The following is a 16,466-nucleotide window of genomic DNA, read 5'->3' on the forward strand; positions in this document are numbered from 1 at the left end:
GCCCTGGTCCTAGACTTCCAGAACCCGGCCTGCGAGAACACCTGTGTGCCGCGTGTCGGGCGTCCGGCCCGTGGTAGTTGTGGTAGCAGCCCGAGCGGGCCAAGGTGCCATTCGTCAGGGACGGGGCCTCGGATTGTGTCTTCGAGGTTGCTGTGAGGAAGGCTGCCGTGGGCGCCGTGCGGACTAGGTGTGGGGCTGCTCGGCTTCACTGTGTTTAACGTTGAGGAGCTGCCAGACGTTTCCGCAGCGGCCGCACCGTTTCACCTTCCCGCCAGCAGCGCGTCCTCGCCGACGCCGGTTACCTGTCTGTGACTGTAGCCACCTGCTGGATCGAGGGCTCTCTCGCTGGGATCTGATTTGCACGTCCTGATAACGGCGGGCATGTTTTCACGGGCATATTGAGCGCTTGTACACCTTTGAAGGCATGTCTGTTCGGATCCTTTGCCCATTTTTGAATTGGGTTTCTTGTCTTTTTTTTTTTTTTTTTAAAGATTTTATTTATTTATTCATGAGAGACACAGAGAGAGAAGCAGAGACCCAGGCAGAGGGAGAAGCAGGCTCCATGCAGGGAGCCCGACGTGGGACTTGATCCCGGGTCTCCAGTATCACGCCCTGGGCTGAAGGCAGGTGCTAAACCACTGAGCCACCCAGGTTTTTTTTGTCTTTTTATTGTTGAGATCCTCTTTCCTTCTAGAAGCTTCTTTCAGCCTGTGCAGCCCGTGTTCTTCTGGGCTTTTGCCGTCCCTGGTGTGGGTCATGCGTCGTCACTCTCCTTTGCTGGCTCCTCGTCGTGGTTCCAGCCTGTTTCCTTCTCTTGTTTCCTTCCTGTGCTGGGGGAGCCCACACCCGGGCGTTCCCATGGCCAGTGCACGGTCCACTGCACAGGGGTGGCCGGTGGCCGGGGGTGCCCCTCACCTTCACCCGGCCTGGCCCTCCTGCTCAACCGCGTCTCCTCCCTGCTCTGCTCCTCCACGTTAGCTCCTGGGCCTGAGCCTGCAGGCCCTCTGACCGCTGATTGCCCGCCCTGGCCACGCTTTGTGTGTGACGCTGCCCTCTCACGTACTCCTCACCCTGCCTCCTGACCCCCGTCAGTGGGGCGGCTCCCCTCCTGCAGACTTGCCTGGCCACCTGCACCTGGGGGGCTCCTGGTCTTGCCGGTGCCTGCTGTGAGTTCCAGCCCATGGGCGCTGGAGGTCCCCTGAGCCCCTGGGAGTGCGGCATGGGGTAGGCGTCCAGGCTGATTTTGTTTGTTTTTAGCACGATTACCCAGTTAGCCCAGCACGGTTTGTTGAAAGGATTCTCTCTTCCCTGTTGAATACCTCAGTACCATTTCCAAAAATGACTTGAGTGTGTGTGTGTGTGTGTGTGTGTGTGTGTGTGTGGCTGTGTTTGGGTTGTTCTGTTTCATTGGTCTGCGTGTCTGTGTGGCGGCACCATGTTGTCCTAATCACCGAGCTTCTGTGGTAAGTCCTGGCACCACTGGTGGACGTCTGCAGCTTTATTCGTCTCTTCTTCAGATGGTTTTGGATCCTTCTGGTGCTTTGTATTTCAATATAAGTTTTACAATAGCTTATCAATTTCTGATGTTTTCTATATTGTGTTTTAATTTTAATTGCGATTCCATTGAATCCATAGACCAACTTCAGGAGAATCGGCCTCCTAATGATCTTGAGTTTTCCAACCTGTGAATATGGTCAGAATTTCTCTGATTTGAAATTCTTCTTTTAGTTTTCAGCAGTTCTGTATAGGTCTAGTATGCAGGCCTTGCATATATGTTGTTCAGTTTGTTGTTAACCATTTTTATTACACAAATTATTAAATTTCAGTTTGCAGGTGTCGGCTGTAGGTACGCAGAAACATACCTGGTTTTGTACGTCACCTTGTGTTCTGGGACTCTGCTAGCTTTTCTTTATCCAGTAGGACAAGTTCTCTTCCTTGTTCTAGTTTCCTAGAGGTTTTATAATGACTAGGTGTCAAGTTTATCAAACGCTTTTTCTGTGTAACTCAAGATGGTTTTCTCCTTTTAAAATTTATCCTGCTGATATGATAATTTCATTCATTCCTTTTTGAGTATTAGGCCACCCTGCATTCCTGAGATGAAATTCTCTTAGTCATGATCTGTTATTCCTTTCATGGGGGTGGGGGGAAGCTCATCGGTCAGGGCCAGGCAGCCAGGGCCACAGGACATCTGGAGATGGGCCGTCTCCATGCTACTGGGTTTTTTTTATTTAAAGATCTTATTTATTTATTCATGAGAGACACAGAGAGAGGCAGAAGCAGGCTCCCTGTGGGGAGCCCGATGCAGGATTCGATCCTAGGACCCCAGGATCATGCCCTGGGCCAAAGGCAGATGCTCAACTGCTGAGCCACTCAGGTGTCCCACATGCTGCTCGTTTTAATAAAGAGCCCCATAGAGCCCCACTCACAACGTGACAGGGTGTCTGGTGCAGACACGAGGAATGAGAGCCGTAGACGCCGTGAGCGCAGCCCTGGAAGGCGAAGCAGGGCTCACCAGCTCACAGCACAGAAGACAGAAGGGTAACATCTTAGCGGCTGCCTCCAAAGCCAGCACGTCAGTCACAAAGGACGCAGAGTGAGCATGCAGACGTAGTAAAGTTCATTAACAAATAAAATATAACAGAAACCAGTAATAGAAACAAAAAAAGAATAAGAGAGAGACCAAGATTCCAGATCCAACATGACAAGACTGATTAGAAAATATTGTGAATCTATTATGACAACAAACTGATATTTCAGAACTAAGATGAACCAGAAAAATTTCTTGAAACACACGAATTCTGACTCCAGAAGAAAGGGAAAGCCTGAGTAGCTCTCTGTGTCGATCTGAGGGCTTCCGAGGGCTTCCACACATCCTTACAGACGGTCCCACAAATGCCCAGGAACACATGGCTGCACCGTCAGGTATTTGGGCAGAGGTTGTAGCAGCACCACGCGCTCCCCCAGGACACAGACCAGGCGCTCAGCTTTCCTAGGTCAGTGCTGTGCTGACGCGAAAACCTGAACAAAAACTGCAAGGAAAGAGAGTGCACATCGCTCGTAAACAGAGTAGCAGAAATCCTTAACAAAACATGAGGACGTTGGCTCTCACGATCCCTGAAAGGGATGGTCTCCACGCGCTGCTTCTGTGTCCTAGCTGGAGGCTCCGCGAGGCTGTGGGCGCAGCAGGGCGGGGTGAGGGCACTTGGTGACGAGTTCCCTGCTGGGAGGTTGGTGGGGATAGGGCAGAAGTAGAGAGGGCGGTTGGAGTAGGGGCGCGTGGGGTGGGGGTGTGCTCCCCTGGGGGAGGTGGCCTCTGCGACTTAGGCCCTTGGCCCCTGCCTCGTCCCTCCAGTGTCTTGTGTCCAGGCGGCTGTTCCTGGTCACAAACCCTGGGCCTGGCTGCCCGTTCCCGTCCCTCAGGGTGGCGGCAGAGGTAGCAGTGGGGCACAGGCAGGGAGGTCACAGGCAGGGAGGTCTGTCCAGCTCGGTGAGAACAGGGGGACCATGTGACACGAGTGGGGAACATGCTTCCACTGGAACACGCCGCAGCACCAGAGAGCTCTGGGGTTTGGAGAAGGTGGCCCGACTCCCATGCAGGACGCCCCAGCTACGGGGTGCCATCGGGTGTGATGCAGCGCTGGGCGTTGGGGCGGCCGGGAGTCTGGTCGGGGCAAGCAGGAGCAGTGGGCGAGAGGCGGCCCGCATCTGGGTCAGCGTCCGGGTGTCGTGTGGCTCTCAGGAACGAGAGGAGAGAGGCTTTGGGAAGGGCCGGAAGGACTGGAGGGTGGGAGTTGCTGGGGGTGAGCCCACGGCGCAGCCGGCTGGGGGGGCGCAGGGCCGGTTTTGGCATGTGGAGTTTGAGACGCCCCCTGGACAGCCAGCTGGAGGTGCCCAGCGGGCTGTGGGGGGGCCTGGCGAGCCGAGGCCCAGGCCAGGGTGTCTGTGGGACAGTGACGCACACGAGATGTCAGGCCAGGAGGCGAGCACGGGGAGAGGCCTGAAGTCTAGGCTCAGACACAGCGGTCGGGGGCCGGGGGGCGAGGAGCCCCAAAGCCCCTCAGGCAGGTGGCCCCACGCAGGGAGGGCTCCAGGAGGGCAGAGGGTGCCCGCCTCCACGGGGTGGGCAGGAGCGTGGGGGCCGAGGGAGGAGGTGCAGCCCAGGGGACAGGCGGCTCCGTGGTGGCGCCGATGTGAGTGGATCTGAGGGGAAACCACACGTTCTGCAGTTTGCCGTAACCTGTTGGAGGCCTGGTGGTGCTCAGACGCCTCCCAGGCTGGCCTAGGGGCTCCTTCCCATCCCGCGGCCCCCACCCTTCCCCACAGACAGCCCCCGCACCCCGACTCCATGCCGCTGCCTCTGTGAGGCCCAGGGCAGGTGTCAGGCACCCAGGCCCAGGTCAGATGGTGCCCCCACCCCCAGCCCTGCCACACGGGCCCCACAAGGAGCAAGGGGGGCATCAGGCTGCAGCTGGAAGGGTCGGGAGGGCTCTTCTGTGGTGTCTGCTGGGCCCGAGGGTAGGGTTTGCCCACCGCAGGTTTCACCCCGTCCCCAGGGAGCCCGGGGGTGGGGAGCAGGGGTCAACCCCAAGCAGGTGAGGAGCTGGTCTTCTCAGTTCCTTCCAGGTCACGCACAGAACCATAAGCTGGGATCTGGGGAGACCCTGGGCTCGGCCTCTAGCATTTTTGGGTCTGGAGGTGGGGGTGTCATCGCAGCCCCTGGAGGCCACCGCGCTCCCCCAGCTTGCCGACCCTGCTGACCCCAAGGGGAGCCTTTCCCCAGGGAAGGCTCACGGCGGGGCCTGCTCAGAGGGGCAGGCACTGACCCCCAGACCAGAGGGCCTGCGTGGTGGGGGTGCCGCGGCCGCGCGGGGCGGGGGTCCTGACTGCGGCACCTCACCCGTGTCGTTCTCTCCCTCCTTCCTTGCCCCTGTCGCTGCCCTGCTTCTCTGCTCCCCGCTGCCTTGTCCGTCTGTGGGTGTGTCTGTCCCTCTGGGGCTCCGACCTTCACCCCCTCCCATGGCTCTGGTTCTTCCCTTCCCGTTTCCCCCTCCCCACGTGGTCCCCTGCCCCCTACCCCCGCCACCCTCTGCCGCCCCCACCCCGCATCCGCCACGACTTCCCCTGCCCGTGGCCTGTGGCCGACCCCTCCACCCGTCCCCACCCTGTCCCGCTCGCTGTCTTCTCTCTCCCGCCTCCACCCTGCCCGCCTCAGGCACGCGGCGCAGCAGGAGACCAACAAGACCGTCGCGGCCAGCACCGGCGCCGTGAAGCAGATGACGGAGCTCCTGCGGGGCTGCTCCCGGGTACGTGGTCCTGGAGGCCGTGGGGGGCCGGAGGGTGGGGCCCGGGGAGGCCGCTGGGCCCAGGGTGCCCGCACTGCCTGGGTTTGGCCGGTGAGCTGCGCAGGCGGCGCTCGATGTGCGAGCTGGGCGCCCACTGTATGCTGGGCGCTGCCGTGGTGTCCTGGCCGGGTCATCTGAACAGACACACACCTCTCCCCCTCCCCCACCTCCCTGCCCCCCAGCCTGTCACTGCGGCACTGCCATCCTCGCCCATCATCACAGACATAATCGCCGTGGGCACAGTTGCCACCATACTCGGTGCCACAGCCCCCTTCACGGCCCTGACCCTCATCCCATCACCTTGTGCCGTCCCCCACCGCGGCCCCTCTGCATCTCCTTCACCGTTGGCCTCTTACTTCCCTCTACCCCCCTTTGCTAGGTCAGCACGTCCCCATCTTTGTTATCCACGCCCTATCCCGTTCTCCAGAGGTTGGGGGGCATGTGTCACAAAACAGATACTCTCAGCCCCTCAGCTGCCCTGCGCCAGGGGCCGTGTTCATGGGTAAAGCTCCTTGCTCATCACCTGGTGCCCAGGGCGCCTTCCCACCACATCAGCAGACTTGGGTGCCTGCCAAGCCTAGGACGCTGGAGTCTGGCCTCTGCAGACAGAGGTTGGGCCGTGGCGTGGAAGGTGCACAAGAGCTTCTGGTGACATGTCCAAGAAGCTGACGCTGCTGCCACCTGAGGACCACGGTGGTCCGCTAAGTGAGAGAGGCCAGTGCAGAAGCCACATGCTGTATGGCCCAGTTCATGTGAAGTGTCCAGAAAACGCAGGCCTGTGCCGACAGCAGGGGTTGGGGCTTGCGTGGCTTGGAGAAGAGCTGGGATGAGCCACAGGGGCCCCGAGGAACAACTGGGGTTATGGAAATGCTCTGAAGCCAGCTGGCGGTCACGGCTGCGCAACTAGCAGTTATGAACCGTGAAGTCAGAATCGTGCGTTCTACTTAGGAAAGTTCGGGTGCACTCTAGTGAACAAGTAGGCCCAGCTCCAGAGGCTGAGTTATGCTTCGATTATTGGAATATGCCAGAAGGAGCGTCGGGGAGCAGGGGTCTGCTGTCCATGACGGGTGGAGGTGTGCCCGCTGCCGCTGGCCCTGGGATGGGCACCGCGCTTTACTCTGTGCACGGTTCAACCATGGCCTTTGGTCGTTCAGGACGACACGCAAGTGCCTGGTCCCAGACGCTGCTGGAAATGGCTGTGCCCCTTCGACGGAGGAGGAAGCACACCCAGCAGCAGCATCCACACGGCTTTCTCGGTCCTGGCACTGGTGTGCAGCTTCTCCCGTGTGGCTTTGCTCTTTGCCCTTGGCCTCTGTGGGCTCCACCCATTTGTTTGTTGACTCATCTGAGAGCTTGTCTCCGGCCCCTCCCACCCCCCCCCCCACCTCTGTGCACGTTGGGTGCTCCTGGCCGTCCTTCAGCAGGTGCCCTGCCCGAAACCTTGCACCCGGGAGGAATCTCGGCTAGATTGCAGCTCTGAGTTGTTTGGGTCCACGGTCCACGCGGTCACCTGCATGCACCACGATGGCTGAGAACCAGTGCTTGAGTTCCTTGGGGACTCAAGGGATCGCTTTTAGCTTAATGTGTCCTTCCTTTTGTCCCCAACCATTACCCACCTGTCTGTCCGCCCATCCGCCCACCTAAGAACCCAGCAGATGCTTACTCTGTGTGAGATGCTGGGGGAGGACACAGATGAGGTCCCCTGGGAGGTCTCCCCTTCCGAGGTAGGACAGCCTACCGGGGAGGGGCTGGAATTGCTGACTGCTCCTGCAGAGAAGAGACTGTGCAGTCACGTTGGGCTGCTGCTGGATCACACGGCCGGAGGGCACTGAGAGATCCTGGGCCCTCAGCGCTGCCCTGGGGCACACATGTGCCACTCACAGGGGCCTCCCCTGGACGCTAACCAGGCTCCACCAAGCTGCAGTCACACGGGGACCTCGAGGCCCCACTGCCACCAAGTGCCCCTGAAAAGTGACCTTGGGAGAGCTGGTGCCCCTGCATCATGGCCAGGCTGCGGTGCAGCTGTAGCTGTTGTGTGGGGGCTTGCATGGCGGTGTTGGCGGTCGGTGGTAGAGGGGCGAGCCCCAAGCCCAGGGGCTGAGTTCCTGTTGGAGGTCGACAGAAGGCCCCCCGGCAGGGGCGGGCTGTCTGTGACTTGAGATGCAGGGTCCGGGAGGCAGACAGGGCCCTCCTGGGAGGTTGGAGGGTGGGGAGGGTGCCCGGGCAGGAGCCCATAGGGGAGGAGCAGGAGCCCACATCCTTGACCTGGTGCAAGGCACTGGGCATCGGTGTGGCTTTGTGCTGGTGCTCACGGAGAGACATGACAGTTGGTCTGGGCGGCTCACACAAACCCCAGCAGGCAGTGCCTGGTTTCAGGGCTCACTTGTCCATTCCTTGGCTTGGCAGTATGTCCTGAGCATGCGCTCTGTGCCAGGTGTCATTCTGGGCACTGGGGTGCATTGACAAACGAGACGTGAAGTCCTGTTTTGGTGGAAGGGTGGGGGCTGTGTGTGCTGCTGAGTGCCAGGCAGTAGAGGGAGGTTTGGTGAGCACACTTCTGATGCTGTGATTAGCCGCAGGGCCCTGGGGTCAGCGGCCTGGCTCCACCACCTGTGTGGCCGTGAATGGGCCACTTAGAACTCGGGCTGAGGCCTCCTGAGCTGCCAGGTAGAAATCATAACCCTTGTCACCTGAGTGAGTCATTGTGGGGACCAGACAGACTTGCGTGTGGTGCTCCACGGCCGGTGTTGAGGACGTGTGTGGGATTGGGTGGGGGTGGTGTCTGCAGCTGGCTTGCGGAGCCAGCAGCCCGTGCTGGTGTGTGATGCTGTGAGCCGTTGGGGAAGAAGGAGACGGGGATGAGCCAGTTCTGACAGCAGACAGTGATGGTGGCGTGAGGCTGAGATGGACAGGAGGGGGCGAGCGCAGCCAGTGCCCTGAGGGAGGGGGGTACGAGAAGCACTCTGGGGATGGAGGAGGCCACGGGGCAGGCAAGGCCTCAGCTGCCTTCATAGCCCACGTTCTCTCTTTGCAGCAGGAGTGTCTGCAGCTGGACCGCCTGAAAACCCAGCTCTCGGATGCCATTCAGCGCTATGGCGTGGTACAGAAGGTGAGGCCCCTCGGGGGCGGTGGTGGACCAGCTGGGTGGGCCTCGGGCCCGTGGGCTCCCACTCTGGGTTGGCCTAGTGTGGCTCCATCCCCCAGAGCAGAGGAGGGGCCCGGCCTGTGGACGTTCGGTAGTTACCGGGAGCCACAACCTCTGAGCCTGCGTAGTGAAGGAGATTTACCTTCGGGTGCTGCCTGGGAGGCATCTGGCGGGTGGGAAGACCGGGTGTCCCCTGTTCTGACAGGTGAGGACACTGAGACCCAGGGCTTCAACGTGGGAGGGGGCCATCCACCCGATTGTTGGCAGAGCCCCGCCCAGCACCCAGCCTTCCCGAGGCCCAGGGGAGCTCCATCCTGTCACGGAGCCGAAGGTGTGCTCTGCTGCCGGCCATTGTCCCCTCCTTGGTGCTCATCTGACCCCTTCTTCTCTCCTCCCCACCTTTTCCGTTCTTCCTATTACAGAAAATTGCAGAAAAGTCCAGAGCACTGCTTCCCACGGCCCAGCGGGGTGGCAAACAGCAGGTGGGTGCTGAGTGACAACTGTGTCCGTGGGCGTCAGGTGATGGCACCACATCCAGGGCCCTCTCTGCTCAGGGCGGAGCCCGTGGAGGCCCTGGCCAAGGGGGTCTGACATGACAAAGAGCCTTTATGAAACTGGCATTTTGACCTTAGTTCTCTGGCACAGGCCCAGCACAGAGTACCGGATGCTGACAGTTCTGCTCGCTGTGCGGGACCGTCTTGTACCCGACCGGCCCTCCTGGGAGTCCGCCTGGAGTCCTAGAGGAACGGGGAGACAGTGTCTGATAGTGTAACAGCTGAGAATTTTCCAAGAACTCCTGTGATAAACAGGATAAATTTACCCTGACTTGAATCATCATAAAATTTCGAAAACCAAAGACAAAGATGAAAGCCCGAGACAAGAAGTCACGTTATTTTTTGTGGAGTGACAAGACTTATGCCCGACTTCTAGGGTGGAAGCTGGGGGATGACCGGGAGGCATCTTTAAAACGCTGAGAGAAAGAAATCGCTCACGTGGAATTCTACATCCAGTGAAAATACTTTTCAGAACAAAGGTAGAACAAAAACATCTTTAGAGAAACATAAGCTGTGGGAACTTATCACTGACGAATTCTGACAGTAGCGGAGGGAAGGTGGTCCCAGGTGGATGTGCAGCAGCGGGAAGGGGCGGCACGTCCTGGAAACACTGACGTGTGGACTCATCTGAGCTCATCTTGGCTGTTGAGTAATGCTCTCTACCTGCGGGGCTTCAACGCAGAGCAAGTGGAAGAGCTTGGCCAGCAGTAGCCCGGGAGGATTGAGCCGTGTGAAAGCGTGTGGTGTCTGCGTCCTAGAGATGTGACAGGAGCCCTGGCCTGTGGCAGCTGGCAGTAAACCAGAGGGGCATCTCGTGTTATGTGGGTGATGCTAAAGGACAACACAAGAACATGAAATACAAAGTAAGCTAAAGGAGCATATGAAATGATAAAACAAGCCTGACTGATTTGAAAGAAAGCCAAAAAAAAAAAAAAAAGAAAAAGAAAAAGAAAAAATAAAAAAAACAGGAAACAAGTTGTAAGATGGTAGATTCATACCAAATTTGTTTATAACTCCATTAGAATGGCCTGGCCCCTCTGATGATGGGGCACAGATTGTCAGACTTGGTTAAATATAAATCCAGAAAAGTGTGAGAGTTAGAGGATGGAGAAAGATACACCGTGAAGCCACAATGCAAAGGCGACTGGTGCCCCGTGCCTGTGTGAGGGTGAGCGACTCTGTTCCTGCACACACGGGCGCGCCTCCCAGGACAGCGTGGCCATTCAGATGTAGGACACAGTTCTGTATCTGTGCTGAATAACATAGCTTCAAAAACATAGGACAAAACTGATAGTAATAAAAGGAAAAACAGTAAATCCACAGTCACAGGTGGAGATGTAACACAGCTCCGGAAATGACTGATGAAGGAAACAGGAAAGCTCAGTGAGGATCTAGACGACTCAGCCGATGCGATTAGCGAGCACACTCCTACCAGGAGTCGCTTACGACACAGTAACCAAGCGCAGGAGAGTGTGTGTTCCCGCCAGGTGCACAGTGCGTGCTGGACCTTGAACCAGGCTCCGCAGGTTCCAAGAGGGTTGACGTGACCCCGAGTACATTCTCGGATTGGTGCGATGAAATTCATCTATGATAACAAAAAGGCAATTTCCAAGGTTGGGAATGAAAAGAATACAATTTGAAGGAACCTGTGAATCAGAGAAGAAATTACAGTGGAAACTGGAAACCATCGTGAAGTGAACAACAAAGAGAATGCAACAAATCCAGACTTGGATGCAGCTACAGCAGAGCTCCAAATGCTTTCTTCAGAGAGAAGAAAGTGTGAAAATCACAGAGCTAATTCTCAATCTCAGGAAGCTAGAAAAGCAACAACAAGCTAAATTCTAAGAAAATACATAGGGAAAAGCAGAAATCAGTGTAATTTATAGGAGATGTGTATTGGACAAATCCAACAAAGCCAAAATTTGTCTTTGTTTTAGAAGGATTAATAAATCCCACAAGATTAGTTTTGATGCAGAGAGAACATACAAATTACTAGGATTGAGAATGACAATGACTAGATCATGGATGCTACACACCAGGAAAAATAGAAGCATGAAGACACTATGATAGAATTTATGTCAGTAAATTTGAGTGTAGGTGAAATATAATTTTTCTTTTTTTTTTAGAAAAAACGTAAGTTACCAAGACATACAGAAAATCTGGACAGGCACCTGGGTGGCTCAGCAATTGAGCATCTTCCTTCGGCTCAGGGTGTGACCCCGGGGTCCCGGGATCGAGTCCTGCATCAGGGTCCCTGCAGGGAGCCTGCTTCTCCCTCTGCCTGTGTCTCTGCCTCTCTCTCTGGGTCTTTCATGAATAAATACATAAAATCTCTTAAAAAAAAAGAAAGTCTGGCAAGTCCAGTATTTATTATAGAAATGATAAATAAAATCAATAATTAAATAATTGGCATTGTTAGAAATCCTAGCAAGAAAACTTCAGACCTAGATGATTTTTAAAAAGATTTTATTTATTTATTTATGAGAGACACACAGACACAGGCAGAGGGAGAAGCAGACTCCCTGCGTGGAGCCTGATGTGGGACTCGATCCCAGGACCCCAGGATCACGACCTGAGCTGAAGGCAGACACTCCACCACTGAGCCGCCCAGACGTCCCCAGACCTAGAAGATTTTATTGGTGAATTCTTTCAAACACTTGAGGAATAAGTGTTAACAGTTTGTACAAACTCTTAAATACAATTTAAAAAGAGGGACCACATCCCAACTTGCTTTATGAGGCCAGCAAACCGTGATGCCAAATTCTTACAAGGGTGTCACCAAAATGAAAGGAGTGTGTTCTCTTGTGAGCATAGGAGCAAAAACCGTAAGACCACCCACAGGCTGGATCTAGCAATACATAGAAGGGTCACACATGGTTACAAAGCGGGGCTTGTTCCAGGGGTGTACGGCTGCTTTACGTTCAGAAATAACCCACCTGAGCTGCCACGTTCCTAGAGTAAGAACATCCACTCCACCATCTCAATAAAGCAAGAAGAAGAGCACTTGGTAAAATCCAATGCCCACCGAGGGCTCTCAGCAAGCTGGCGCGTGGCAGTGCCTCTCATCTGATGACGGGCGTCTTCGAGAGCCTTGCAGTCGGCCCCACACGTACTGCTGAGCTGTTGGAAGCCTCGCTCCCGAGACTGAGGACGAGACTCGGTGTCTGGTCCTTCTCTTCCTCGCGTGCTGGAGGGCGCGTCCAGGGCACTGTGACCGGGGACAGAAGTGAGAGGTGTGGGAATTAGGGAGGAAGAGGCTGCATCAGAGACAGCGCCGCTGCGTTACTGGAAAGGGCGGAGGAGTCTGCAGATAAACTCCGGGCTCACAGCGATTGTAACGGGCCGTATACGAGGAGACAGCGTGTGCGCCCGCGGAGGACAGCGCGCAGAGGAAATTTGAAGAGCGATGCCCCGCATCCGGGCTCGGAGGAAGCCTTCCAACGGCTGTTTGAGCTAGGGCGCCGCCGTGCCGTGGGGATGGAGGGTCTGTTCGGGGCTCGACGCTGCACTGGCCAGGGTTTGAATTGGGAAAGAGGACCCCGTTGAGAAAATGGCGAGTCCAAGTCCAAATACTCCTACTCTTGCATCTCGGAATCACCAGGGAAACAGCGCATTCAGTCCCCGCAGAGACGAGCCAGCAAGATCAGCTCCGCGGGGGGCATGGTCCCCTGTGGCCAGCGGGTCCCTCCTGGTGGTTGACGCAGGGCCATTGGCTTGCGCACATCCCTTTTGCGCCGCAGCAGAGGGTCCCCGTCCCCTCCCCGCAGGGATAGGCGCAGCACTGGGCTTGGCCAGGTGCCATGTGACCGCCCGATGCTGTAGCAGAACAAAGGAGTCTGCGCCGGGTCGGAAACAGGGAAAGACGTTGTCATACGTGGCAGCAAGCCTGGCACAGCTGCGAAGCCTCTGCCTCTTGGTGAGAAAGTGCTCCAGGCCGTGGCTGAGAGGGGCCAGGAGGACGGTGCGTGCACAGGATGGCCATCGCCAGCAGGTCCTTTACTGTAACCTACCCCACGCACAAGAAGCACTTCAGCTGGATCGTGGACCTACACGTGAAAGATAAGGCAATGAAGCTTCTGGAAGAGGCCATAGGAGTCTGTTTTCACATCTTTTTGGTGAGCAGACATTTCTTCCGTGGAAGAAAAAGTACCAAGTGTAAAGAAGGTCAGCTTGACTTCCTTAGGTTAACACACTCTTAACTAAGCGAGGGGAAAGGGAACCCGCAGTGTGACACGTGTTTACGTACGCGTGTCTGGAAGGGACTGATGTCCGTATTAGGTGAACATCTCTCACAAATCAACAAAAGACTACTCATTTCAAAAACATAAAAAGGCAAAAGCCTTAGGCACATCTTAGGGGGGGCCCACGTGGCCGGAAAGTGCAGGAATGTGTGCTCAGCAGATGTCACCGGAAGCAGGCCAGGTGAGCCCATGATGCCTGGTCACTACACATCCCCCTGCGCCCACAGAGCACTAAAAGCAGCAGACTCGTGGCAGGATACCCAGTGCTGGGAGGATGCGGGGCACCTGGAAGCCTGTGCACGCCCCATGGGAGTGCAAGTGGGCGCCTCCCCTCTGGACACTGAAACTCTTCCCGGATTCACATGTTCTCTCTCCCGTGACCTTGCAGTCCCCACCCCCCGAAGGGCACGGCCGGTGGAGATGCACGTGTGTTCACCCGAAATCCCACAGAAGGACGCTCGTAGCCACTGACACGCAGCAGCACAGCGCTGGGAAGGCAGCCAGCCCGCGGTGCCACGGCCAGATCATTTGTGCTGGTTTCACGCACGGAGCCTGTAGCGCCACAAAGAGCCAGCTGTCGCCAGCAAGGCCCACCGGCGTGATCTCAGAGTGTGGAACCAACGAAACCAGAGAGGACAGAGGTCAAAGCCAGGCCAACGCAACGGGCAGTGTTAGGAGCCAGACGGTGTTTTCCGTGGCTGGGGGCAGCGTGATGGCCGGGGGGCTTGAGGGGCGCGTTTGGGGTCCCGGCAGCGTTCCGTGTCGTGCCCGGAAGTCTTTCCTTTGTAAGAATTGAGACCCGTGCACTTGTGATTTGTGCATTGGACTGCAGACGTGTCGTATCTCAGTAAATTTTTTTAAAAAGGAAGAAAACGGTCAGCAGTGTTTCTGAGAAATTATAAAAGATTAGATGATTTCCAGGAATTTTGCAAACTGTAAACAGTACGATGACATATTACCCTGTTCAGCGCAGGGATTGCTGTGGTACTGACCTCGCAGACTCTGGGGCTGCTGTCTGCAGGCTGGCGGGCCTGGCGGCAGTGAGGGGCGCCCCCTGCCACCGGCTCCCACCTGAGCCGAGCGCCGGCCGTGGCCGTGAACAGGTCAGCCCTCCCGAGTCGGCCCTCAGGGCCCGGGCCTGCGGCAGCCTCCCCCGGGTCAGTCTCAGACCCCGTCGGGCCCAGCCAGCGGGCAGCGCCAGGTGTGTCTGCGCTGGCTCCTCCCCTCGCTGGGGACAGTCGGCAGTCTGCGCTGCCATCAGCCGGCTCGGCGTGGGTTTCCACCACAGCTCCGCGTGTTCGCGGCCACAGCGGGAAGGACGTGCTTCATCTTCATGTGTTAGCTGGAAATGCATCGTGCTTCCCTGCGGGGGCAGGGTGGGTGGGTGAGCCCCTGGCTCTGGGCGCTGGTGCTGTTATTTCATGTGGGTGTCAGGGGAACGATCACCGCGGTCATGCCAGTTCTGACATTCTGGGCTCTGCCGGGTGTCCAGAAACTTCCATCAGCTAACAAACAAACATTTATTACTTGGAGAAATTGATGACTGGCCTCGGGCTGCTAAACAGGAGTGGTTTTCCCAAGCCTGTGACTGGCTCGCACCCTGACCCCTGCCCCTCCACCGGGGTCATGGACGTTCCTGCGAGAGCCCGGGGTCGGAGTGCGCGAGAAAGTGGCCCGTTTCCCAGAGCCCCAGAGAACCCGGGGAGCCTGCTGCGCATCCTCCCACCTCGGCTCTTCTCACGGGAAACCGCTCTCAGCTCCACGGCCCGGCAGTCACGTTGGTTTGTGGGTTTCTTCCGTACAGAGCAGGATCCAAACCATCGGCCTTGGAGGGAGGAGAAAGCCGTCTTTGTTGGCGGCCTCTCGAGCTGGAAAACCATCACACGGCTGTCCCCTCCTCGCTGGCCCCAGCGCCTTGCCAGCAAATCCTTAATCCCCAAATTGGGCCTTTGTGAGGAGAACAAAGGGGCGCTTTCTGATCCTTTCAGGAGATCAGGTGTCCTGCCATTTCTCGTTGCCCTGACTTGTCATGAGCCAGGCCGCTCGGGGAGGGCTGGCCCATACCTGTGCAGGTGAGGGCGTGCAGGCTCCCTTGGCCGTCAGCCGCCGGGTCACTTCCACGGAGCCCCAGACTCCAGGGAAGGTTACACGTAATGTCCTGTGATGCTCCCATCGCCAGGGGTAATGGTGAGGCCCCCACGGACCCAGTGTTTGACCGCTCTGCTGGTTGGTCTCTCCAAGTCGTTGTGGCTTTTCCAGTTCCTTCTGCCACCCTGTCACCCAAGGCAAGCCCCGAAATCTCGTCGAGCCCCTCCTATGTGTGTCTGGGCAAGGGGCCAGGATGGAAACACAGGGCTGGACATCCGTCATGCTCCTCCCTCTGCAGGCTCCACTCCGTGGAGTGGCCTTCCTGCACTTCTGTCCTGGGGTGCACAGACGAGGGGCCCTCGAGCAGCTCTCACCACGGGGATTGTCAGGTGTACCTGAGAGGCTTCCCGAATGCCTCCACCCCAGTGGAGTGGCTGGCTGTGTGACCTGGGACAGGCCCCTGGGGGCGGTGGTACCCACGCTGCTCTTGGGGGCGGGTGCCAGCATCTGTCCCCCAGCTCGCCCTCACTGGGGGCAGCATAGTCCCTCACGGCTTCCCGTCGTGCTCCCGGGGGCACGTCATCTTCATGTGCACCTGCTGAGACAGTGAGGTGGTGTCCTGTTCACTCCTTGCCCTGACTCTGGGGCGGGGATGTCAGCCCCGTTCTGTGGGGGTGGGGACTGGGGGGAGGAGAAACTAAGGAACTGCCAGGGTGGCACAGCCAACGAGGGTTGTACCCTGGGCCTTGCCGTCTGGGCTGAGGTGCGAGTGGTTAGCAAGGAGAACCCCACAGGGTCCCTTTTGGCAAGAGCGAGTGTGTGTGTGGTGCCCGGCTGGGAGGCAGGACAGGCAGACTAGTGCAGCGGTGTGGTGAGGGCCTGGGGACGTGGGGCCGCTGTCCCATCCTGCAGATGAGGACACTGAGGCCCTGAGAGCGCGGTGTGGGCCAGAAGCTGTGGCTCGGCTCTGTGCCAGCCGCTCCTGCTGCTGTCCGCTGGGCACCGCTCACTTCCTCCCGCCCACACCAGGAAGGGGAGGTGGTAATTGCCACCTTGGACCAGTAGCGCTTGTCAACAGATTTTTTAGATCTTTTAT

At 57.4% G+C, this 16,466-nt stretch overlaps 1 protein-coding gene across 17 annotated transcripts in view; it reads left to right on the plus strand.

The window, feature by feature from the left end:
• TSNARE1 (t-SNARE domain containing 1) overlaps nt 1-16,466 on the plus strand; it is a 145,701-nt gene that overhangs the window by 63,368 nt on the left and 65,867 nt on the right. For 16 of the 17 annotated variants that reach the window (XM_072733754.1, XM_072733759.1, XM_072733755.1 and 13 more), the window contains 3 exons: nt 5,213-5,303; nt 8,377-8,451; nt 8,910-8,969. In XM_072733754.1, the coding sequence (XP_072589855.1) occupies nt 5,213-5,303; nt 8,377-8,451; nt 8,910-8,969 (226 nt within the window). The remainder of the gene's footprint in view (nt 1-5,212; nt 5,304-8,376; nt 8,452-8,909; nt 8,970-16,466) is intronic. The other variant, XM_025985053.2, reaches the window with a different exon arrangement.

This window comes from Vulpes vulpes, chromosome 13, assembly GCF_048418805.1.
Source record: "Vulpes vulpes isolate BD-2025 chromosome 13, VulVul3, whole genome shotgun sequence".
In the NCBI taxonomy this organism is placed as follows: Eukaryota; Metazoa; Chordata; class Mammalia; order Carnivora; family Canidae; genus Vulpes; species Vulpes vulpes.